Source organism: Pholcus phalangioides, unplaced genomic scaffold, assembly GCF_987345545.1.
Source record: "Pholcus phalangioides strain wild (caught in Gottingen) unplaced genomic scaffold, Ppha-v1.0 ptg000003l_1, whole genome shotgun sequence".
NCBI lineage: Eukaryota > Metazoa > Arthropoda > Arachnida > Araneae > Pholcidae > Pholcus > Pholcus phalangioides.
In genome coordinates, this window is record NW_028301596.1 from 46,929,017 (window position 1) to 46,956,054 (window position 27,038).

The window sequence follows — 27,038 nt, forward strand, 5'->3', positions numbered from 1 at the left end:
TTTGACGAGAGTAATTAAATCTATTATTAATCGACAAATAATAACCCGCTCTTTTACTCCTTGACCACTCATAAACCATAATTTTCATTAATTTTTTGTATTCCAACTATGTTTCTGCATTTATTATTAACTTACTCGTGCTTGTAATGTGTAATTTAGAGCGTCTGCAAATTGAATTGAATTTATTAATCTATAAACTAATTATAAGACACGTATATGTTTAACATTTTTCAACATCATTATGGACTTTTCATACGTAAATCTATTTTTCAAAAAATAATATTTTTTAATTTAAAAATAAATGAATTTATAAAAAATTTAAAAAATTATAATAGATTTAAAGATTAAATTTTTTTTTACTTTCTCCGCATAAAATGAGACGACATTCAAATGGAATGCAAAAACATCCCCCCCCCCTACTTTTAGTTTTCAATTTGTGCACTATAAAGCAATATTCATGTAGCACGAACATGTAATAAACGTAATAATATCTATCACCTGGTGAATCGGCGGCAGATTTCACGTGAAACACGGCACTGGTGAGTATCACTAGGTAAACTGCCTGAAAATAGAAATAAAAAAAACATTTTTCAACGCCATGTTTTTAACCCTTTATTCGGCGGCGTTGGCTCTCTTTTACAACATGAAATTCAGATACATTTACCATTTTCACTTCGAAATATGGACCGCCAGATGGCTGAACCAGAAAGAACGGCTTATGAGATCAAGGCTACATTAACACTTACAATACATTCTGTGCACTCATATAAAAAGAGACCCGTTAGCTTCTTTTCTAAAACTAAACCGGATACACACCCATCTAAATTTTTCTGGATGCAACCGTCCTTCGGGAACCCTCATTATATCTCCCCGAGATGGGGTTTGGGGTGTGTGCGGTCTTCAAAGGACCTGTTGCTGGTTGGCTTGTGGCTGTGTGGCCTGGTGTGGATTGTTTGCTGGTCTTGGATGTCATTGGATTTTTCCACCGTGGCCCACGTCTCCTGAGACGAACGAGCTTATATCCCATAGGGGGACAGAGCGGGGGTCACGGTTGGTCTGGTGGTGGTCTTCGTAGATCAAAGCCTCCTACACAGGTTTGCAGCCTGATAACGATAAGTTACAGGAACACGAATAAATGTAGATTATCCGAGGTTCCGATAACTACAAATGAATTTTTTTCCCATGTTGGTCTGTTCCGTTCTGAGCAAAAGTGATAACAATACCCGTATGGTAACATAATCAGTGATTCTAATGACCAGCGTCGACTATATTTTGAATGCCAATAGGTCAAGAATGAATTTAAAAATCCCGCAACCCTGAAGTCTTAGAGTGACGTCATTCAAACAACACATGATCAAGTAGGAGGCACAGATGGGGGGGGGGGGAAGGGGAAATAAATAAAAAAGAACTTTCTCTAGAACAGAGTGAAAAGAATTTTTTTTTTAAATACCTCCAAAAAACGCAAGAGGCGATGAATAGCCGACTGTTGCCATTTTTAGTAATTTTTTGCGGCTTTAACAGTTACAACACTTACCGCTAATTTTCTTATTTTCATGTGTTTCTGGGTGAGACGAATGCACTTGAACTTTTTCGAGGACCGCAACTTGGGACAATTTCCTTGCTAGACAAGTTTCAATGTATTTGCAAGAGCATGTATATGAAAAAACAACAACAACCAGCAAATGATTTTGAGGCTTCTTAAAAACAAAAAATTTGAAAGGATTGTCCAAAAAACTCGTGAATTCTAGCTGAATGAGCACTATTAGTTACGAACAATACTTCGAACGGATCCTGTTCGTATGTCGGGGAATAGCCGCAAATGAAAATGGTGTCACTACAACGAAGTACTCCCACATCTCTGGTAGGACTATATGTGATAGATATACACCAATATACATATACACACACAGAGGAAAACCTTATTTGGCCTAGCAATCAATTTGCAAGTCGTGGTATAGGTTCGGTAATGGCACGGGGGTAACATTACCGTCTACTGTACGAGCGAGGAGAAGCTTAATTAAAGGCTCAATTTGGCACTCCCTTCTGTCGATAGGTATTGTACGTTTATATATATATATATAAACTTCTTATGCATCTCCAATAATAATGTTACACCCGGAACCAATCCGGCCCAGTTCTGCTCGCAGAAGCCTAAACGTGGAGAAGCGGAGGTGAATTTCCGAGCCGCCGTTTTATCCTGGTCCAATTCCATTAATTTCCTTGGAGAGCCAGTTGTGGAGCCAGTGTCGTGGGGTATTTCCTTTTTCTGTTTTGGTATCTTCCCTGCCATTTATTTTCCTACCAGGTACGACGGAAACATGTGTCACGTTACGATTTCACGAACCCATTCTGTTACGCCACGTTCAAACGAAATAAGCAGAGAACGAAACCCGTAATTGAAACGAGCGTTACACGTATTGAGAGATTCCTTGCCAACGGAATTTTCAAAGACAAAAAAAAAGTACAGGGTTGTTATAAAATAACTTTGCCGTTAGAAGCTCCGAGTTGGAATCGACACAGGCCTCGGTAAACAACGGTATTCATTGTTAACCCCATCGTTTACAAGCGAATTGGCAAGAGATTAGGATGCTCTCTATTTGACGAATCGGCAACAAATACAGTCGAATCCCGTTTTAACGAATACCGTTATAGCGAAAATCTCGTTTTAACGCGCGAAGACTTTTTTAATCCCCCAAATAAGTTTACATAGGAACAATGCTAGGTAACCTGGAATTTCTTTATAACGAAATTTCGTTTTAACGAAGTGATTCCTCCGGTCTCTTGGCGTTCGTTATAACGGGATTCGACTGTATAGTAACCTGGTACTAACCTCACCGCAAGTTACAAAAAGGGAAGAAAAAAAAACACAAATAAAAGCAAATGGCATTTACTCAGACATATTTAATCGCATATCATCTTTCTAAGGGCGGTATTCACCGGCTTGGTTTAAACTAGTCACAATTTTTTGATAAGAGATCGACACGGATTTGTTAAATTCAGGTTTTTAACCAATCTATGTTAATCTCTTATCCAAAAATTGTGTGACTACAGTTTAAACCATGTCGGTGAATACGGGCCCAAGGGCCGTATATATTATGGATTAATCTTCTATTATGGATTATAGCAGTGTAACTTTTATTTTATTATTTTGGGTAGTCCCGTGAAACCCCGTGTTATGTATGTTATACCATCTCTTTGTGTTGTGGTCTTTGTGTTGAGTGAACCTAAGATGTCACCAAATACAGGGCGTCCATAATTAAAAGACCCTATTTTAAAGTAGCCTACAAGCGAAACCAGTCATCTGAAAAGTGTGAAATTTTGTGGAGGGCTTCATGAAGTGGGGAGGGGAATTTTTGTTTCCGGGGAAAAAATAGTTGCACATGTGGCCACCAGAAGGCGTTTCACTTTGAATACCAGTAGCAAACATGTAAATTTATGTGATGTCACGCAGCAGCTGTTATAAAAACTAGAAACATTCGCGGAGATCTTGTTTGCTGCTCACAATGACGATAAGTTTACGAAATCGCGCTTTCTTGGTTAAATTTTTACCAAAACAGCAATGCCACAGTAAGTGCTCTTCGGAAGTATCGAACTTGGAAGAGGATTCGAAAAGGTCCAATGAATGTTAAAAATCTTCGGAGTATGATAAAACGAAATTTGGAACCACGTCATCATTGGCTGTTCGTCCTATGGAAGAAAACTCGTATCTATAGACGCAGTACAGGAGGTCTCGCTTCAGGTGGAAGAGGACAGGTCTTCAAATTCTCGTCGTAGTGTCAGGCGCGTAGCGCAGCCGTTGGATAGACCACGTTCAACTGTCCATAAGATCATGCTGAATATTCTCCGATATTATCCATACAAACTTTTGCAGCGGTTGCTTCCACAATTATGTCGCGAGACCCCGGTCTTCACTGCAGTTCCTAGCTAGCGTTGAGGTCGATTCAGAATGGCCTTGGGATATCCTCTGGACAGACGGAGTGCATTTTCACTTGGATGGTGCAGTCAATGCTCACAATTTGATCTTAACCAAAAGGCCGAGAAGCGTGTGTCACCCATTCCCTAATCTATGGCCTCCCCGATCCCGGACCTTAATCCATGCGATTTTTTGGCTTTGGGGGCATTTGAAGCATGTGGTAAGTCGTTACAATCCGAAAACTTTAAGGCACGTGCATTGCCTTTAAGGCAATGCACGTGCTGAACATTTCCCTGCACACGGTGTGGAACATACCATCTCGCGATTTCACATGGCATCTGAAAATGATGGCCATCATGTGGAACATGTTTTGTTGCAGTAACATTTGTAAAAGTGTTAAACAATTGTTAAAATTGTAAACGTTTGCCTAAATGTGTCACTTCTTAATAAATCGTCCTCCGGTGACGACACGTGCAACTAGTTTTTCCTCCTAAAACAAATTCCCATCCCCCTCAACTCATGAAATCTTACACAGAATTTCATCATATTTTGATGACTGGTTTCGCCTCTAGGCTACTTTGTAATAAGGTCTTTTAATTATGGACGCCCTGTATATTAAACTTACTTAGCCATGGCACGCTACACAACTTACTGTTCGTAGAATCGAATATTCATCGTAGAATCGAATAATTCATCATCGTAGAATCGAATAATTCATCATCGTAGAATCGAATAATTCATCATCGTAGAATCGAATAATTCATCATCGTAGAATCGAATAATTCATCATCGTAGAATCGAATAATTCATCATCGTAGAATCGAATAATTCATCATCATAGGATGATGATCCAATCATCAGGGTGAAGATGGAGAGGGTCTTGACGAATTATTGATACTCGTTGGAACCTCAGTACCACCACTCAGGGTTTTCATTTCGCGGACACATCGAACTGCAGTTTAATCATTCTAATCCCTGCAATATTGGACTATGTTAGTAAAGTTTTTCGTTTGTTTTATTGTTTTTCGGGTAATCCTGGTCGGACTGCAATTGCTGAAGCTTGTCATTTCTCTTTGCGGCCTCAATGGCGTCAGGTGAACTTAATGTGTCGCCAACCTAATGCACTTATTTAGCCATGGAAACTTGCACTACTGCTCGTAGAATCGCTAGAATAATGGAGAGGGTTTGACGAGTTATAACTACTCGTTGGAACCTCAATATCCTCAGTCGCCGCTGTGGTAGTCGAGTGGTCATATTGACGGACCCGCATCGCGAGGTCCCGGGTTCGAACTCCACCGTCACCACAGTGGTGGTCGGCTGAAGTTGGTTTTCCGCGGTTCCCAACTTCAAGGCGCGAATGTGAGATGATCCCCCTTTAAAAAGTTTCGCCACAGAGAGCAACAGACCTACAAAGGTAATTCAACATTACACTTCACTGAAAAATCAGACACGACATCAGATACGCACTCAGACTGTTAGGTTCACGTGCTTACACTTCCGGCACAATTCACTAGGTAGTAAATTGGCGATAGACCTGATTTGTGCTCGGTAAAATCACCTTCCTGTTAATAGACTTTTTATGACCCATCTAGGAAGCCGCTGCCAGCCAAGTCTGGATTGTAACCAATAACTTGAGTACCTGGCTTAGTGGGATTTTTACGACCCATCTTAGAGGCCCCAACGAATGAAGGTTGGGCCGTGATCCATAACTCAAGAATCCCGGGCTGTAGGTGGATTTGTATGACCCTTCTTGGAAGTCCCAATGAATCACGTTTGAGTGGGGGACCCCCCATAGCTGAGTCCCTGGTTGTTGGTGGATTTTGATAACGACCCATCTTGGGAGCCCCAGCGACCCAAGTTTAAGTCGCTACCCATAGGTTAAGAACAACTGCTATATACAGGGTGTTTCAAAAGGATCACCCGATTTGAAATGCGTATATTACGAAAAATATTGAGCATAGACACTTAAGATTAATTTGATATTACACGCGTAATCATAAAGTTTTTTTTACAAACCAAATTAAAGGTGCTCAATGTGTCCACCTTGGGAGGCACGGCATATGTCTATACGGTAGCCAAATTCGTCCCAAACTTTTGCGAGCATGTTTGCATCCACTGCTGCTGTTATGCATATCTTCAGTTCATAGCTAGAAGGGGAGGCACATAAACGTACTCTTCTGTAAACCCCACAAGAAGAAATGAGGTCCGGCGATCTTTGAGGTCAGTGATGTTTAACTGAATCGTCAGAGCTGATCCATCGTTTAGGAATGCGATTGTTCAAAAATTCTCGAACGTCCAAGCTCCAGTGCGATGGTTCCAAGTCCTGCTGGGAAATGAAGTCATCCGAATCGGTTTCTAACTGTTGGAAAAGCCAATCGTGACAAACACTGGAGGGGCCGGCCCAAGGAAGAGCGTTAGCGCTACCTGTCGGCAACTGCGTGGAACTCGACATTTCCCCTCTTTCTACCTATTCGATCAAAACGGATTAAAAGCTGAATAGTTATGATTTTTTTTAAATCGGATGATTTTCTCTTTGAAACACCCTGTAGAATATTATTTTGTAAAAAATGGTGCAGGGGGGGGGGGGAGAGAGAGGGTCCGTTGACTTCATCTTACTGACACAAATTGTCCGGGGAACACACACACCGCTAAGAACCCCCCGTTCGAACCCCTTGTAAAGAAAACACTGAAAGAGAAAAATTAAAGAATATAAAAGTTTCTTTTGATGATTCCAAAGTATAAATTTTTGAACTGGTATAAAAATGTTAGGAGTTCTGAAAAGATTGAAGAAAAAACTCTCAAATGCTCAAATTAGAAATCAAATTGTCCCAAATTGGGGCAATCCAATTTGGAAAGTGTCTCACAGTGCTATATTGTGCCTCGCCTCTGTGGCGGTCGAGTGGTCGTAGTGACGGATTCGCATCTCAAGGTCCCAGTTTCGAACCCTACTAGCGCCACAGTAGCTGTCAGCACAGAAGTTGTTTTTCACCGAAAACAAACTTCAGCTGACCGCTATTCTGGCGAGAAGTCGGTTCCCATCTTCGAGGCCTCGAATTCGAGCCGATATCCCCGTTGAAAATTCTCGCCACAGATAGCAGCAACAGGCCTACAAACGGTACAAATATTCAATCATTACACTTCACTTGTCTAACATAGATGGCAGCATTGAAAAAGCAGACAACATTATATACACACTGAGATTGTTAGGCTCATATACTCATACTTACGGCACCACTCACTACGTAGTAAATTGCCATAGCGATACGCCCGAGTTGTGCTTAGTTTGAAAGAGAGAAAGAAGAAAGGGAAGAAATTCAACGTTCCGTGATTGGTTGACAATGACTCTAGATTGTGCTAGATCAGTGTTTCCCAAAGTGGGCAATATCGCCCCCTTGGTATGTGATGTAATGGTCGGGGAGGGGCGTTAGAAGCTACGAGTATAACATAGGATCCTAGGGGTTCACTTGAGTCGGGGGGCGATGAAAAAATTTCCTGAAGGGGGGGGGGCGATGGAAAAAAAAATTTGGGAAACTATGTGCTAGATTGTGTATGGGAAGGGGGATGCGAAAAGAAGTGGGTGTCCACAAGAAAAAAATATGGTTCACGGTGGCCATATGCGGTAAACAAGTTGATTAACCCTCGACTGGTTTGTTGATTGTTGTTTTTGAAAATCATGAAACACATTTACATATTCATTCAGTGAATATAACTACTGAAATTTTAAACACACGAGGATTTTCTGACAGAATAATTTTAACAATTTCCTCTCATAAAATTGCCAAAAACTGTCAAAGGAATCACTATTGAAAAATCTATATAATTTACATGGAGAAATAAAATCCAATATCTTATTTCGAAAGCGTCGATTTCGACGGAACTTTTTAGTGGTTTGTGAATAAATTTGAATTTAAAAAAAATTTCTTTTGGTGCTTTTTTATCACCGGGTATTTTTAAAATTCAATTTCAACCGAAATCTTGAATGATTTGTTTTCAAGTTGTCAAATAAATATGCGGTTGGAGGAAGTATCTTATGCGATTCGCCGGGTTGTTGCTGGTTAACGCATGGATAATGTTTTGACACGCGTATAAATGTTTAAAACATCTTTCGGAAATTGCGGTTGTCTTCATGTTTTGCGGTTGAATGAACTGGAAATTTTTGTGCAAATTGGAGCGTTTTCTATTCTCGTTTGAAATGAAATTGTATAAATATGGCTGAAATAATTCAACTTTGATGCCTTTCGGCTCTGATGTCTAGAACGTACGGCGCGTGGCAACAGGAATATTCATTTCGCGATTCGTTTGAGAAAATTCAAATTAAATTATCAATAACAACAGCAGAATTGTTCTATGCAAGTTGAATTTCCCGAAAGTGATTATTTTGATATTGTAGTTTTCTGCGCATAATCCTTGTATGCGATGTTCATTTACTGATCTGTTGTATATAAAATCAGTTAATTAATTTCTAAATTAAGGTATCCGACTACGTTCGAGGCACTTTTCTATAAATTCGTAATACAGTGAACTTTAATAATAATTTTTTCGGAGAAAGTGTCTCAGATTTACGAAAACAGTAATGGCCACTTACGTCATTTTCTGTGTGAAAAAGTCATTTTTATATCGAATTCTAATCAAAATTCATGTAATATTCAAAACACGATTGTGGAAAACTCTATAAATGGAATGCTTTGTTATTTTCACTGTACATTCAGCTTGCCGCTGTGGTGGTCGAGTGGTTATAGTGACGGACTCGCGATGCGAGGATCCGGGTTCGAACCCCACAGTGGTGGTCGGCTGAAGTTGGTTTTCTGTGGTTCCCAACTTCAAGGCACAAATGCGAGCCGATCTCCCCGTTAAAAAGTCTCGCCACAGAGAGCAACAGCCCTACAAACAGTACAGATATTCAGTCACTACACATCACTCACTTCACTTCTGAGATATAGATGGCAGCACTGAAATATCATACACAACACTAGCTACACACTCAGACTGTTAGGTGCACTCACTTTGTTCCAGACTCTGCCACGAAGCTGGGCTGGAAGAGATCTCGGCAACGGGATAAGTCCGGTGGCAGAGACCCTGGCGTTCATTCATTCATGTACATTCAGCTTGTAATGGTGCAGGTTATGAACTAGAATTTCAAGGACTGTATGGTATGTTCATAAGTTACACTCAAATCTGTTGATGTGCATGTGAATTTTCTTTGGAATTCCATTCCGCATATCGTCTATAAATCTCTGCCCTTCTGAATCTTAACACATATTGGTGGGATCAGAGACGTACACGGGGTGGGGGGCGGCGACGATCAAAAATTTATTTTTTTAATGCAAAAAAAAATATTTTTTTAATTGAAATTTCGGAAGAAATACCTTTATATGTTATTATAATCAATTTCTGTTAATTTCAATGTTATTTGAAGGCAATGAACTCAAAATTTATCTTTAATAAATTAATTCCACCTCCTAAGCCATACAATGATAAATGGCATAAGGGCCCTTGGCCCGCGCACAAAATATAGCCCTGGAAGTTATCTGATGCGGTCTGCCCTCTTCAAATCTTATCTTGTAAAAATGAACTAAGCGACACATTTACAGATCGCTTATGTGTCCCATGGTGCAATTCCAGAGCATTTAAGCGGCCCGGGGTACATTTTTAGATAACTTAAATGAACCGGGACACAGTCCCAGAACACTTAAGCGATCCGTGATACATTTAAAGATCCCTTGAATGACTTAGTTGACTTAAGTGACATGTGACTTAGTTTTAGAGTGCTCAAGTGGCCCCCACTGCAGTTCTACATCACTCAAGTTACCCGCGGCGCATTCTCCGATTATCCAAGTGTGATTCGCGGCATATAATTACGGATCACTTGGGCGATGCGTCACTGTTTCAGAGCACTTAAGCGGCCCGGACACATTTCCAGATCACTTGGAACCGCGAAACATTTAGAGATCACTAAAGTGGCTCTGTAGGGCACTTATGAATAAGGGAGAGTTGTTACTTCAAGTGCCCACAAACTATCGAAAGGTTTTCTCCTTTTTGAAGCACCGAGTAAGATGCCATTAAAAATATTTCATATTTTCATAAAGGGTGGTTGACGACATCAGCATTATCCAAACCCCCTCCACCCCCCATCGATGCTGACGTAACACTTGAATGGCCCCCCTTAACTATTCATAATTTCACTTATTTACACCAGCATGAGAGGAAATTTCCGACTTGAATGGCCCCTATAGTTTAGATACGTATTCTCTCGGCATCCATATTTTTTTATGAACGTCTTTTCTCGGGCACCTCGTTCTGCATTTTGTCTGTTGCGGTCTTCGTATTTGAAAAACTCTGCTCCGCGGGAAAATTGCCGAAAAAATCAATTACTGACTTTATAACCGATATTTTACTGTATATTGTTTTACAACGGAGTGTAAATATTTTTCGGAATTTTTTTTTTCAAACACGATATTCCTTCAAGAGAATAACAGGATACCTATAAATATTTAAAGAGCCCACACGGTGATATAAATAGCTTTTCTTTAAGAAAATTGCGTAAAAATTCTTTAGTTTACGTTTTTCGTCCGTATAAAACCGGATAAAACTGATTGCACTCGTACTAAATAATACATAAACAGAAATAAAAACGGGAGAATTGTTTTTTGTATATTTTCCTTTAAAAAAAAGGAAAACTACGTCCACGTCACGAAGAAAAAGGATGTAAAAAGAACTTCGATGATGGCGCAGAAGAATTCTTCTGTGCGTGTTGTTCCTGATATTCGATGAATAAATGATTAGAACGTGCATCTGCAGCGGGATCTCATCCATGGGAAACAAAGATCGAATCGTTCCTTTTTTGTTGGAGGGAAAACTTCCGGGGAAAAAAACGGGATAAAAAAAAAACAACTCGTGGTATAATAAATCTATTTCCGAAAATACTTTTCCGGAAAAAATACCTTTTTTTCCGGAAAAGTATTTTTCAAGAAACAAAAATACAAGATACGCGAAAAACTGGCTATACAGGGTGTCCTGTGAGTAGTGCTAATGCGGCCTTTATCTCATCAACCGCCCGTCACATGATTCTAACTTGAGAAATGCTCAAAAGGCGTTCAAGAATTACTCTGTATCAGTTTTGAGAGTGAAATAACAGTGTAACAGAATAAAAATAAAAATATAAATTTTTATACGGTCCCCGTTTCCCCTAACTTCCAATTAGAAAGTTGTTGCCACGTATCTCCTGAGGCCAACAGAAAAAAAAAATATCCATGTTTCTGAGCGCAATATTCGCTAAGATATTTTTTGAATTCAAAAATCGGAGAAAAGTTATGAAAGGACAGCGAAAACTAACGCAACGTGCTAAAGAACTTACAGGACACCCTGTATATCTCTTATCAAGTGTAGAGCTGCGTTTCATAACCTTATTTTTTGCCCGTGGCCCCCCTTTGAAGCATATTTGTTTTCTCGTGGCTCCCCGGTCTTACCCAGAGTCTTCGATCCTCATCTAGAAGCAAGATCCTTTACACTTATTGAATTGACTTTTTTTTTCAGTGAATTTATGCTGAATGAAAGTTTCGCAAATAAGATTGGCCTCCAGGCCACTGGCCCAAAATTTATTGAGCTCCCCGCTAGTTCGAGGTCTACTCAGGGCCGTCTCAACCTCATGGGCCTCCTAGGCAAAGTGATACTATGGTAGCCCCATACTTAGCTAGAAATAAACAGCCTACATATTTCCTACTTATTTTCAAATTTTATTGTACTATACAAAATATCATACGATGGGATCACTTATGGACATGAGACCCCCCCGGGCATGACCCCTCACAAAAGTGGGACTGACAGAGCTGCAGCCCGGGGCCTGATATGGTTTTCATCATTTTTTGTTTTTCACACTATGAATTTTATACAGAGGAGGGGGGGGGGTCTGGAAAATCTAGCCGGGGGCCTGCGAAAAACCCGATTCTATAGGGAACCTGCTGCAAAATGTAGGCAGTGAGGTCTGGGTGGGTCCATTCCCTAAAACGGCCCTGGTTTTACGGGTAGTTTTGTTGGATTCTGTGTTATAGTCACTAATATAAAAACATTATTTCTCCACACCCTAATTTTCTTCTCAGCTCTTTGAAGCCCTCCGAACCACCTGTCATGGCCCCTTCCTAAATTTTCTTCCGTGGCCCCCCCTGAAGTATCCCAGTACCTCTAGGGGGTCATATGCCCCCCCCCTTCCCTGTTGAGAACCACTGGTGTAGAGGACATTTTCCTCTACGGAAATAAAAATAGTTAGATACCCGATTCGATTGCAACCGAAATTCCAGTTGCACGTAGAGAAATCCTTATTTCATATTCCTGATTCTTATCCCGAATTCCTGAAATATATCTCCTTTTTGATGGATTTATTGCCGATTTTTCGCATATCTGAGATAAAATCGGGAAATATTTTTCTTCCGAGGTCATCAAAATCTCTCTCAAGGGGTAATGATTTCTTTTTCCCGTGATTTTATTCCCGGCTTTTTCACCTGATTATTCTATTTTTCCCGTTTTTCTTCTCAATTTTCATATTATATATATATTTTTTAGGGGGAAGGTGGGGGGAAGATACCTTTTGTCCTAGTTTCACCTTACGATGTGTGTTTCTGGTTCTTCTTATCACGTTCAGAGAATGGACTCTTTTCTCTGTGTGTGTCCATTTTATTATTATTTTTATTCAACGTCATCTAACGTTCCATCATTTGTCAGTTTCTCGTGGCATGTGTCCTGGATGTGACACTTGGAGTTAATGGAAGAGCCATTTATATATTGATCGACGACTCCTTTTCCCGGGACGGTGCACACACACACACACACACACACACACACACAAAAACAAGAATTGTTACTGAATAGATTGAAAATTTCTGAAGAAGATGGCTTCGGATGGTTTATTACTCTTATAGCGTGAAAATTAAGGAGGGACGGGGATTTATAATTAAGAAATATTAATTAATGGTTAATGAACTCGCTGGGTTTCCGTTCTTTATGGCTCATTAAATAGTATTATGGATGTTTGAGACTTCCCCGAGACTCTTAACTAATGTTATTATTCTCGTGAAAAAAGTTTTTGATGGTTGCCATCAATGTTTCTGGGCGACAAAGAATATGGAATGTTTTAATGGTTTCGTTATTGCTGTTGTTACTGCGTGAATATGACCTGTGAGGTAAGAATGTGGCAATTATGTTTGTTAATGGTGATGGCGATTGCTGATGGTACGGCTCCTCTTATCCAGCCCAAGGATAAACAGGTCATTCCGAACTTTATGAAGCTCTAACCCCACTGACTCAGTAATTCAACCGCTAACTCCCTCGCCAACTGACTCGCATTGAACGGTTGTCGGTGAATTTTCCTAGCGGTGAACTGTTGGTCGGTGAATTTTCCGGCGGTGAACTGTTGTTCCTAGCGGTGAATTGTTCGTCGATGAACTGTTACAATATGTATACAAATACAACGCCACAACAGGCAAATTGCCCAACGAGGTGGCTGACTTACGAACATCATGGATCCCCGAGCCCCTACCTACTACTGCTACACCACACATGAACCCCCCCCCCCCCGCGGAACCCCCCAACGAATCGGGTACATGCGGGAATGTGCGTGTACGTGTAGTGCAACCTGACGTAAAGTTTTGTTTCTGTGTAATGCTTGTTATGTGTAGTGCTGTCATCTGCCCCCAGTTTTACTAACTATGAGTGAAGTGTTATGGTTGAATGATTTACCGTTGTAGGACTGTTGCTCTCTGTGGCGAGACTTTTTAACGGGGAGATCGGCTCGCATTTGCGCCTTGAAGTTGGGAACCACAGAAAACCAACTTCAGCCGACCACAAAAACTTTTTCAATGTCCTATCGGGATTCGAACCCATGACAACCGATAAACTATTTCGTTCTCCAGGATAGTGTGCTAACCACTGAACCCAATAGACTTGATAGCGGTGAATTGTTCGTCGATGAACTGTTGTTCCTAGCGGTGAATTGTTCGTCGGTGAATTTTCCGGCAGTGAATTGTTGGTCGGTGAATTTTCCGGCGGTGAACTGTTGGTCGGTGTATTTTCCTAGCAGTGAATTGTTCGTCGGTGAATTTTCCGGCGTTGAATTGTTCGTCGGTGAACTGTTCTTCCTAGCGGTGAATTGTTCGTCGATGAACTGTTGTTCCTAGCGGTGAATTGTTCGTCGGTGAATTTTCCGGCAGTGAATTGTTGGTCGGTGAATTTTCCGGCGGTGAACTGTTGGTCGGTGTATTTTCCTAGCAGTGAATTGTTGGTCGGTGAATTTTCCGGCGGTGAATTGTTCGTCGGTGAATTTTCCTAGCGGTGAACTGTTGGTCGGTGAATTTTCCCGCGGTGAGTTGTACGTCGGTGAATTTTCCGGCGGTGAACTTTTGGTCGGTGAATTTTCCCGCGGTGAGTTGTACGTCGGTGAATTTTCCGGCGGTGAATTGTTGTCAGTGAATTGCTGGCGGTGAGTTTTCCGGCACGAATCTGACGCAGAACTAACAGTCAATCAGTGACTTCTGGAAACATTATTTCAAAATCCTACATTGGATGTACATGTACTCTTCTTGTTGACAAAGCGTGCAGCTAGTGCTTTACAGAACCATGAATTCGGCTTGGTGTACGCGCATATGTTTGCCTGATTGTGTCACAAACAAATCATTTAAGGGGGTTGGTACACGCATATTTTCCAAAAAAACGCATTTTCGAATTTTTCAATTTTCAAATACTATGAAATTTTCTCCGTGTAACTGTGTGTTCGAGTTTTTTTTTTGTTCTACCTGTAATAGAAATATTTTAAAAGTATTTTAATGCAAACTGCTGGCAGGCATTATACATGATTGCAGTTTAATTTCCCACACTAAAATGCTCTTTTCTCAAAACTAAGTTTTTTGTTGGATAAGGAACATTTTTACGAACACCACTCCTTCAAATGCCTTGAAACGTTGCGTGTCTCTCAACACTATGATGTTACATACTTTATCTCACGAACGTTTTATATTAAAGTTATTTAAAATATTTTTATGGCCACAAAATATGGGTAAATTTTGGGGATTTTTGAAAATGTTGCATGTTGTTGAAGTTAGAGTTCGAGAAAAAATAACCATCAATTAAAATCCAGAATGCTCGTGTTAAATTGTGTAAGAATATCCATAGTATAGTATTCGAGAAACAAAAATTGAGTGCCTAAAGTGGACAGAAAATTTTTAAAGGTTCCTAAAAAGGAAGGAGATTTTTTCTCCATAGAAAAGCACGGGAAACCAAGATCGTGCACCAACGCTCAAAACAGCTTCTCTTACAAGCGACTGGCAAGAAATTCGGATGCTCTTTGTTTGACGAATCGGCGATGAATATGATAACTTTGTTCTAACGCATAGTCTCCCAACCTTATTTGTCCCATCGCCCCCTTCTTCAGAAATTTTTTTCTCCCATCGCCCCCAACGCAATCTAACTCATAGGATCCTATGTTATATCCGTAGCTTCTACCGCCCCCTGGCAACGTTGGGAATCACTGTTCTAAAGTAGTGGTATGTTAGAAAAAGGAAGGAAAACAGGTAGAAAAGTAAGAAGAAAAAAAAATGAAAGGAAAACATAGTAACACTCTCTCTTATCTGTAATACTTACAGATAAGAGATAGTACGTATACAGTATATTTCTCTTTTCACCCTCACCTACCTGTTCTCTTTCCCCCTCTCTTATGTACATATATATAGTAGAACCTATTTAATCTTACAGTAGAAGCTTTTTACTCTCTCATCACGGAGGTAAAAAAACTAATTGTTTTCATAGGGTTGCAACAAAGTTTCGCGGTGATCAGGAGAGAGGTAAGAAAACAGAGAGACTTGTTTGAATTTATTCCACTGGCGCTTGGACGCAACATTACGTCCTTGATCGCAGTGTGGTTAAATTTGATCTCTTCCATATTTATGGTTTCAATATTTGTTTATTTCTTTCAAACCCTGCGCGCAAAAATGTGCTGGTTGCTTTCTCTCTCGTTTCAAATGTATTCTTTTCCTAACCTGAGGGACTTCAACTATCACCTCCTAGAGATAGAAAGCCTCTGCACTGTTTGCCATAAACGTCATCCAGACTACCTAGCAAGTTTGCCATATTTTGAAACAAAGCATCCTATTTCGTTTCTTCTTATTTTGGCGTAGAATCTTCCTGATTGGCTCACAAATACCGCGTAGTGATTGGATGTGGGGCATAGAAATCGCCAATTCTGAACCCGATCATTTCTTTTCCTCCCAACGATGATACTGGCACGAGCAGGGAATTTTTTTTTCCCTGAATATTCTGAGGGAAAATGGACTGCTTACTGACGTCACAAGCTGAGTGGGGAGACCTTCCATCTTTAGGAAGTTCTGGTTCAACCCTGATTTGTAGGATTGCGTGTGTATTACTGTTGAATTCGGGACTGGAAAAAAAATTCCTACAGTGGGGAAAAAAACAAATCTCACGTTGGTTAGCTCTGGATCGGAAAGGGTTTTGATCATTTCCTTCAGTTTTATGTTATACGCAGGAAATGTGAAACTTCACAGTAGCAATCTTCGGGATCCCAGGAAAGCATTAATATTTTTACAAAAAGTATTAATGCGTTACTTTTTGTTGAAAAAGAGAAGGTAGGCTTTCACGGCCGGAGTTTATAATAAATTTCATACCTTTCGGGCTGTTATGCCATGTTCCAGACTTCTTTGTAGCAAACGTTTCGTCCACTAATGCGGTGGAGATCTTCGGTGCTGTTTTTGGTGAGCGAGGATACCAGACAACTTTCTAGGGTGACCGTTGTCCACTGACACTTTCGCTGGAGACGCAGCAGGATCAACGTCGTTGCGACGTCGAGAAAGTGACGTATACATGTCTATGGGACGTGGCGATTGGGATCCCACCCACCAAATCAGAAGTCGCCACGTCCCATAAACATCTACACGTCATTTGCTCGACGCCACAACGACTAAGTTGATCCTACCGCGTCTCCAGCGAAAGCGTCAGTGGACAACGATCACCCTAGGAGGTCGTCTCGTCTCCTCGCTCACCAAAAACAGGGCTGAAGATCTAATAGAATTACCTATTTAGCAATGTAGCACGCAAAAATCCAACGTTGTTAGCTAAAAATATGTGGAAATGAACACCACGCAGCTGTTTCGGAGCTACTGTAGCCAGGGCCGTCTTAAGAGCATCATGTGCTTCCGGGCCAAGTGGTTTTTCTGAGGCCCTACCTGGTGAATTCTAGAAAATTTCAACCGGATCTTATTTTTGTGAGGCCCCTCTTCTCTCGAGGGCGCCGTGCCGTGCCCGGGTGGGCCCATGCGTTAAGAAGGCACTGACTGTAGCCCCTTCGTCAATGGAAAATGAATTAAAAGTGAAAAAAGCCTGTTATATCGCAGTTCACTCGCTAAAAATGCCATCATCGATACACACCGTCTCACAATCGTAATCATTTCATCATCACCATCTTTCTCTCGCCATCATCATACCACGTGTCGCCACGATCCGCGTAACCACATAACAGCCCGAAAGGTATGAAATTTATTACTTTTTACATTGATTCCTATAGGGAAAAGTTATTTCAGTTTGTGTGCGAACCATTTGGTTTACTAACGGACTCCAGGAACGAAATAAGCCCGTAAACAGAGAGTCGGATGTAATACGTACACAGATACACATACAGGGTGCATAGGAAAGTTCCCTTTGCCAGAAATTACTGGCGAACCGTCGATACTAGAGGCATACCTTGAATTAGAAAAAGTATCCAAATAACGTGTAGACCTTCAGGTACGTCATTGCGTATTGCAACGGGTTGTGTAGATGTTAAAATTGAAGAAAAATAATAAATTTTTATCTTGTTTTTTTGTCCTAAATATCCTAACCGGAAAGAAATTTATTGCTTTATCTGTGGCAACAGCGTCTGTCCGCGTAATAGGGAAAAGAGAGCGCCTGCGCGATGGAGGAACGAAACTTGCGTTTGCCGCTCAAACCAGACTGCGACGCGGTTCGCACATATCAATGTAATACGTTCTTGTAGATTCTATTGCGTTAGTTACACGATAAATGTTTAGTTATATTGGAATTGTGAAGGAAGTGTTGCCTAATTCCTTCTACAACATATCTCTCCTGAGGCCACCCCGTTCCTAAGTGCAATATTCGCCGAGATGCTTGAATTCAAAATCGGAGAAAAGGTGGGAAAGAACAACGTGAACTAACGGACAGCGCGTCTTTCCCCTCACTTATGATTTTCTTTCCCAAAATTTCAAATATATCTCAGCGAGTACTCTTTTGCACTTAGAAACGGGAATATTTTTCCTTTTTCTGGCCTCAGAGACATAGGGCAACAACTAACTAATTAGCGTTTTTTAGGACGAGGTGGCTAAATGCAGTCGACGCTTGTTACAACGACTCCCGTTATAGCCACCATCCCATTACAATGACTGGTAGGATAAGTCCCAAATGTTTTCATTGAACTACTATCATATATGTTTTTTACTTTCGATATGACCACCCTCCCAATATGACGTCCGTTTTCGATGGGACGAAAGGGGCGTTATATCGAGCGTTGACTATAGAAAGTTATTTTTTTTAATTCTATTTTAATAAGTATACAACCCTTGAAATATGAATGACGTATCTTAAATCTACACGTTATTTGAATACTTTTTTCCTTACTGGAAGTTATGCCTCCATGATCAAGGGTTCGCCAGTAATTCGCAGAAAGTGGAGTTAGCTGTACACCCGGTATAATACAAATACTACTAGAGTCGACGCTCGATATAACAACCCTCCTTCGTCCCGTGGAAAACGGATGGTATATTGGGAGGGCCGTTATACGAAAGTGAAACATATATATGTATAATGGTCGTTCTACGAAAACATTCGGGGTTTAGTCTACCGGTCTTTATAATGGAATGGTCACTATGACAGGGGTCGTTATAGCGAGCGTCGACTGCACTACTAAATCACACATGCACCTCGTCCATATCCATTTGCGGAACTTCTAAGGAATTGATAAATGTTGGGATGCGCGTGTACGTGCCGTTAACCTAAAATGAAGTTTGTTCCCGTGTAATGCTTCTAACGTCTATTGCTGCCATCTGCCATAAATTTTTCGAATGAGGAGCGAAGTGTAATGATTGATGAATTGCACCGTTGTAGGCTTGTTTTTCTCTGTGGCAAGACTTTTTAACGGGGGATATACAGCCGAATCCCGTTTTAACGAATAACGTTGCAGTGAAAATCTCGTTGCAACGAACACTTTTCTCCCAGATAAGTTTATATAAGAACAATGCAAATACCAGGAATTCCTTTATAACGAAATTTCGTTATAACGAAGTGATTTATCTGGTCTCTTGGAGTTCGTTAGAACGGGACTCGACTACAATGCAAATACTGTGCGGCCTTAAGGGACCGTAAAGTACTTTTGGATGCCTTCAACTCGGACACCACACTCATCTTCGTTACACCGAATCCATCCGAGTCACTCGAAAATATCTCGAATGCACATTTAAAATGATCGGAGGGACCGGAAAAACCAATCCGATCGCCAAAAAACGGAACTCTCTTTTTGAAGAATGTCATCGCCCTTCTGATGACACGTCAAGATCGGAAAGAAGAGACGAACGGCACGAGTGTGTGTGTGTGCTTTTGGGTTCCTTGACACGAGTTGTTTAATGAAATTTCAAGAATAGCGGAAGAGAGTTGAGCGAAAAGCGAAAACTTTTCTCTCTCTTTCCACGTAATCGATTATATTCCGGGAAATGGCAGAACAATGTTGTCATCTCGTTGTCTCGTGTCATCTCAACTTAAGCGTTAGAACGATAAAGACATTAAAAATAAAGAAATGTCGGCACTTTCGGCTGGCATGATTCTCGATGGCGTCGGGAATTTCCTCTCATGCTGGTATAAATAAGTGTAATTAGGAATAGTTAAGGGGGGCCATTCAAGTATTACGTCAGCATCGATGATGGGGGGGGGGGTTCCGATTTCATGACTTTTGATGACAAGGGGGTAAGGGGTTTTGGATGATGCTTACGTCACCAACCACCCTTTATGAAGATATGAAATACTCTTAATGACATCTTACTCGGTGCGACAAAAACGAGAAAAATCTTTCGCTAGTTTGTGGGCACCTGAACTAACATTCTCCCTAATGATAAATCCCTTACAGAGCCACTTCAGTGATCTCTAAATGTTTCGCGGATCCTTCAAATGCTCAGGAAATGTTTCCGAGCCGCCTAAGTGAACTAGAACTGTGCAACGCATCACTTAAATGCATGGTCCCCACAAGGGGTGGGCTCACAAGTCTCCAGCCCTGGGGCTTGGAATGATTTCCAGGAAAAGTAGTCCATTGTTCGTCCAAAATACTCGGAGCTTTGGCTTATCCTTCCCTTCAATGTTCACAGATTCGCAGATTTGAAAATGATGGTGGGCTTTATCGTGTACTCATACGCATTTGCGCAAAACAACATAGTAAGTCTATCTCTACTTGCCTTAAAACCAGGAGCTCGCCTTTTTTCTCTTGCTTAACTTCTTTGCGGAATTTTCTTCCAAAATAGTGTAGTTTCGTCTGCGTTAAACACCTGGTGAGGTGCATAACATTTCTCTTCAATAATTTTCTTCAAAGTCTTTCGAAATTTTCTAGCTGCCCCCTGGTCGACAGAGGGTTGATCGCCAGTGCTTTTTACACTGCGTGATCCGAATCGTTTATTAAACCTATGAAACAACCTTTACTTGCATAAGATTCTGATGAAATAGACGTTTCGCCAGCCCTTTCCTTATGGAAGAGTAAAATTTTTCGCATTTTCTGTTATAATATTACAATCAATTGAAATACTTTTTCGTGTCAGTCTTGTACCCACAAAAAACGGCATTTTCTGTACGCGAAACAAGTGGATCCCATAGGCGCTGCAAAGTTTTGACTGCCACAGGTGCAGCTACAGCTACGGCTGAACGAATTTCAGATTCCACTTTCTTGATATATCTCACCGAAGATTCGTTGATTTTGTAATGGCGGACCACAGAAGGTATTGACTTCGCCAAGCAGTCAATATATCAAATTTTTCTTGTCAAGTTTTCACTTTTATTTACCTTTTCAAAGCATTATCAGTAGCACTAGAAGAATGAGAGATCCTAAACAAGCACAACTCACAAATTTTGTGAACAAAACGAGAACGAGAACGAGACGATTGCTGAGTATTTTGAAGAAAAATTCCAATAAAGGAAAACAAATCGCGAATACGGGGGGAGGGGGGGGGGGCCCGACTGTAGTTTGCTAAAACTAATGTTATTTGAGATAAGAATGAAACATTTTTTATAGGACATATTTTCCAGAGTATAAATGCATATTTTATAGAGCATTTTTCAGAAGCTTTTAGAGCATGTAAAATCCCAGCCCTAGTAATTATATTCTCGCCACCTACTTATCAATCGATAGGCACGCGATACGCAATGAAAGACTTTCAATTTTCAGTACCAACACGAAACTGGGATTCAATTTGAGGCCCGAAAGATAAAAGGTAGAAGGAATAAGGTCTTCTCTCCACTAAGAGAATAACCTAAAAAAAAAAAAAAGAGCCAGAGATATTTGCTTTTTCTTTTATTATTATTATTATTATGGCTACCGTAGCAGAGATTGCACCGAGATTCCGTGCTATAAAGACTCCACCAGAGACAAGGGAACGTCAACGTCTCTCTCTCTCTATCCGTGTTCGTTGCTGTTTTTTTCTTTTGGTTTCGCCGTCTCTCGTCCCAGTAATCGCGGATTCCATTAGAGCCGTACCGGGGCCGGAAGTAGTTTGTCCGTTGATCACATTTAATCTACTGCCCGGAACATCGAGCCGGATACGGCCAAAGTCGGGAAGAAAAGCAAAAGAAAAGAACCAACATATATAAGGCAGAAAATGTACGAGAATAAGATAGTTGGTTGAGTAATGCCACCGGAACCTTCTGGAATACCGATCTTAATGAAAAGGGTTTTTCCTCCAAAGGATATATATATATATGTTGAATAGAATATAGTGTGAGAAGGCAAAGAAAATGGGGGGGGGGGAGAGGATAAATTGCCGAATAACCTGATTTACTGCGTACGATTAATCCTGTATTCAAAATGGATGGATACGATGTAACTCACAATAAACAACAGCGAGAGTTGAGTAATACAAATACCGTATTCCCTCCCACCCCACCCCGTGCATTAGCCGGCGTGCCGTGAAATTCGAAGGATAAAAGCTATTTGAATGCTGGGGTATGGTCTGTTCCCGTCATACCGGGGAAAGTGAGGTTCAATAAAGGGAATAGTATGAGAGAGCAACAGCTCCCCCCCCCACTACAAAGGTACAATTATTCAATAATTGCACTCATACTTGGAAAATTCGATGGGAGATGGCAGCACTACCCGTGCACATAAGAATTACATAGAAACAATCTTCACGTTAGGTTCAAAACTCGTACATGCACATTCCGTCATGTACCAATTCGTTAGAAATTCCGTGGAAGAATGCGTACGAGGTGCATGTACGGTTATGTAGTAGTAGTAGTATGCATTTAGTGAATTCAATGGATTTTTAAGATAAAAAGATTATTTAATACCACTTCACGTTTTGGCAAGAAATTTTGATTGTCCCTGTATAACGAATCGACAATAAATCTGCCAACTTTGTGCTAATCTCTAACCACACATTAGAAAAATAAAGAAAGGGTGAAAAATATACATAAAAATAAAAAGTACAATAGACAATATGCATAAAAGGGGCCGTTCAAGTATTACGTAAGCAAATTTTTAGCCATTTTTGACCCCCCCTTCCCCCTCCCCCTTGTCAGCAAAATTTCGTCATCAGCTCTGCCCCTCTGAATCCTAACTAATATTTTCATAAAGGGTGGTTGATGACGTAAGCATTATCCAAACCCCCCTCCCCTCCCTTGTCATAAAAAGTCAGCAAATCGGAAACTCCCTCCCCCTCCCCCCCATCGGTGATGACGTAATACTTGAACGGCACCAAAGAGTTTATTTAGAGTGCTCTTTTCACCCTAATTTTATGTGTGTTCGCTTTCGCTCTTACGTGTATGTAGTAGACTGGCTATAATACCCGGCGCTGCCCGGCTTTTCTTCAATTACTGGGAGGATTAAAAAAGTGACGAACCATTATAAAGGCATATTCATGTCTGTTGTCATGTACAAAAATTTCGAATTTTTCCATTTCGTTACACATTGTATTTTCACTCTCAAAACTGGTACAGGGTACATTTTTAACGCCTTTTGAGCATTTTTTTTCAATTAGAATCGCACCTTTGCGATGGACAGGATGAAGACCGTACTAGCACTTATGTATTAGTACACCACGTATACTATAAAATCGAATCAAAAACGGTTGAGAACCGCTGACCTAGAACATCCATTTTGATTCAATGGCTCTTCCAGAACGTGAATATTTCCCCCAGAAGATTCTCTCCTTGATATTTATATAATTCAATGGATTTCATACAACGTGGGAATTCAAAAGTTCCGTCGAATATCGAACTTATAGGACAACCTTGTACATAGATAGACTTATCTGCACAAAAACAACACAGATGGACTGTTGTTGAACTCCAGAGATTAATGTCTGACAGATTCGAAGATGCATTATAAAGAAACTTCCGTCAAAGATGCATTATAAAGAAAGGAGGGAAAGCAAAAAGAGAAACTTCCGTAAATAATAGGGTTGCTATAAATCTTCGCGATGTTGAAGAGAGAGGGAAAGAAGACACACAGAGAAAAAAAAACCTGTTTGAATTTATTTATTCGACTGGTGTTTGGACGTAATATTACGCCCGTGATCGTAAAGAGGCTAAAGACTCTAAATTGCCGGCATGCTGGTCTCGCTCGTTGTTTCCCGGCATGCCAGCTAATGAGTAAGAATACGGCGGATAAGAGAATTATTAAACTATTTTATCGTGAGCCGAAATTCGCATTTTTAATGATCTTAAATCGGGTAAAATTTGGCCTACCGAGGGGTTTTCATCTGCCCCACGCATGGTGTTCGCGTAGAACAAAGTATCAACACAAACAACTCAATAAATAACTAGGCAAACCATATTTCCTGCATAACAATATGCGGGAAATTGGAAATCGGGATCTATGTACGGAACATAACCAATTACAGCCAAAAAAATTTTCAAAGGAAAGTAAAAAGTCGTCAATTACAGTCAAAAAATTGCCAAATTGTCTTGCAAAGCTGCCCAATTACAGCCAAGAAAAAAAATTGTGAAAGGCAATTCAGGTTAACAATCATAATATGGTCACCATATTTATGCATGTTTCTGGCCCGCGAGCGACAGAAATACCTCATACCTGGCCCACGGAGCGAAAAGGTTTGCTCTCCTCCCCCACCGCATTTTAAATAATTATGACCGGAGGCGAATTTGTTTTCTTCTATCTAAAATAATAATCACAGAAACTTGTGGGTTTAAATGGAGAAGACATTAGAGAACAACTCGTTCTTATCTCGAAAATATTTCGCACAAAAGATGTTTCGGAAAGTTTACAACTTTACTCGAAGGTAAGTGATATTTAGTGGAGTTATGTTAAGAATTTCCAGACACAGACTCGCTTTTATCTAGTAGAAGGCAAATAAAGAAGACGCCGAAGAAGATTCTTTCGTGAGAATTTTATCTTTTAATGATTCTCGCAAACAAGTAAGAATGTGTTGTTGACTCCTATTGTTAAAAGATACAAGGGGACTCTATCTGACTAAACTTTAGTCACTTTATTCGATTACTTATTGGTCGTAAAAAAATTACGTAACGTTTTTAAATGTTTATGCCATTTTCAGACTTCATTTCCGATAAAGTCTGCGCGGGAAATGACTATACATCTCTGAGAGTGAATAATGAATATGCAAGTTGCGTGGGACGTTCATTAAAAGTTAATGATGTGCTCAGATGGTAAAATGGATAAATCGCTCTTCAAAAAAAAAAAGAGTATTTTCGCATTCCGGAGTCTCGTTCGTTAAATTTTAGAAAGTTGCAAAATACCGTAAATCTCTTTCGGTTTATTAAGAAAACAACGGAGGCGAAATGTAACAAGTCCAAAAGCCGCAGAATCGCATATTGGCACAATGCAGTTTACAGTTTTCCGTCTTGAAGTTTATAAAAAAAAACGACTTATAGGATTTTGCCACCTGATCACAGAAATATCCCCGGAATACTATCGTGCTCTGGTAGGTCCCATTATATTAGTGGCTCCCAAAAGCGTGGGTTGCGACCCTCTACTACTACTAAACACCAAACATATACCTAGTAAATATTCCTCTTCTAACGAATTGGTCCGTGTTGTGAGCCTAACGTGGTTTGTTTATGTGCAGTGCTTGTTATAGTGCTGCCATCTGCCATCAGTTTTTCTAACCATGCGAGAAGTGTAATGATTGAATGAGATACCGTTGTAGGCCTGTTGCTCTCAGCAAGGCACCAAAACTATGCGCACTCGCCTGGACTCGCCAGCATCGGCATTCGTCTGTTGACGACTGGAAACATGTTGTCTGGTCGGACGTGTTGCGTTTTCAGTTGTATTGTGATGATGGACGTGTACGTACGGGTATGGAGGAAGCCCATAAAACCGTAGACCCCCACATGTGTCAACAATAAACTGTTCAAGCTGGTAGAGCGGGACGTGTGTAGTCAGTAAGATATGAGAACCCTGATAAGGCTACACCATAACTCCCAAACTTTTTTTTCCATCGCCCTCTTCATCAGAAATTTTTTCCTCTCATCGCCCCCCAACTCAAGTAAACCCATAGGATCCTATGTTAAATCAGTAGGTTCTATCGCCCCCTTGGACCATTCCATCGTCCACCGGGGGCGATATTGCCCACTTTGGGAAACACTAGGCTACACGAATGAATGTCAGGACTCTGCCACCGGGCTTATCCCATTGCGTTGACGAGATCTCTTCTAGCCCGGCTTCCCGGCTGAGTCTGGAAAAAAAGGTGTGCACCAAACAGTCTGAGTGCGTATCTAGTGTTAATGCCTGAATTTTAGTGTGTGCGCGCGCGCTGCCATGTATATTTTAAACTGTGATTGAACTATAATGATCGATTATTTACACCATTGTGTAGGTTTGTTGCTGTCTTTGACGAAACTTTTTAACGGGTGAGATCGGCTCTCATTCGCACCTCGGGAACTACACTACAGAAAACCAACTTCAGCCGAACACTGCTTTGGCAACGGTGCGGTTCGAATCCGGGTCCTTGCAATGCGAGTCCGCTATTATGACCACTCCACCACGGCCCCTGATAAGGCTAAAAATGACTTTCAGTGGTACCAGTATATAAGCATTCCTTCGGATCACTTGCATTCAATTTTTTTTTAAATTTTATGTCCTGTATGCATTCCGACGAGATTGGACAATTCCAGCAGGACAATGCGACACTATACAGGACGGAAGTTGCAACCGAGTGGCTCCAGGAACACCCTTCAGACTTCAGCATCCTTCGTAGTCCACCTGAATCTCCAGACACGAACATTGAGCACATACCTTGCAATATGCCGAACAAAATCATTTCGTACCGTTATGGAATTTCAGATTGCTCTGAGAAAATCATGGTTTGAATTGCCTTCGGAACACCTTCACGCACATTAGTGGAGTCCATGCCACGTCGTGTTGCAGCCATTCTGGGTGCTCGAGGAGGAGGAACTACTGGATATTAGGTGATCGTGCCAGTTTTACTGGCGTTCGGTATATTTTAGATATCGTATTAGAACATGGGTTGCCAACCCGTGGTATGCCATGGTATCAGAAATGACACTCGGAGTTTCTCCCACAAAAAAATTGATAGAAAATTGTACTTAATTTTTATAAATCGAATAAATTTTTCTTTCTCTCATTTTGTAACCATCCTTCCCACAATAGTCGTGTACCCCCTACCAAACCTATATTTGGTACGGTAGGCTTTTCTAACAAGGATTATGAGAAAATTTTCGACTAAATTTCTTGACTTCATTCAAAAAACAAAAAAAAAAACCACATAAATCCTATGAGATAATAGGATTGGATTGGATTTTGAATTTATTGGCGCAAGGACCAATTTGGTCAAACTGTGCTATGAGATAATAAGAAGTATCTTTTGATAATAATACAAGTGATTTGGTATATATA

The 27,038-nt window shown here is 40.6% G+C and overlaps 1 protein-coding gene across 1 annotated transcript in view; it reads right to left on the bottom strand.

Annotated features, from left to right (window-relative positions):
* LOC149088714 (uncharacterized) overlaps nt 1-27,038 on the bottom strand; it is a 98,319-nt gene that overhangs the window by 31,606 nt on the left and 39,675 nt on the right. The window contains exon 2 of the mRNA XM_089249278.1: nt 499-562. Within this exon, the coding sequence (XP_089105404.1) occupies nt 499-562 (64 nt within the window). The remainder of the gene's footprint in view (nt 1-498; nt 563-27,038) is intronic.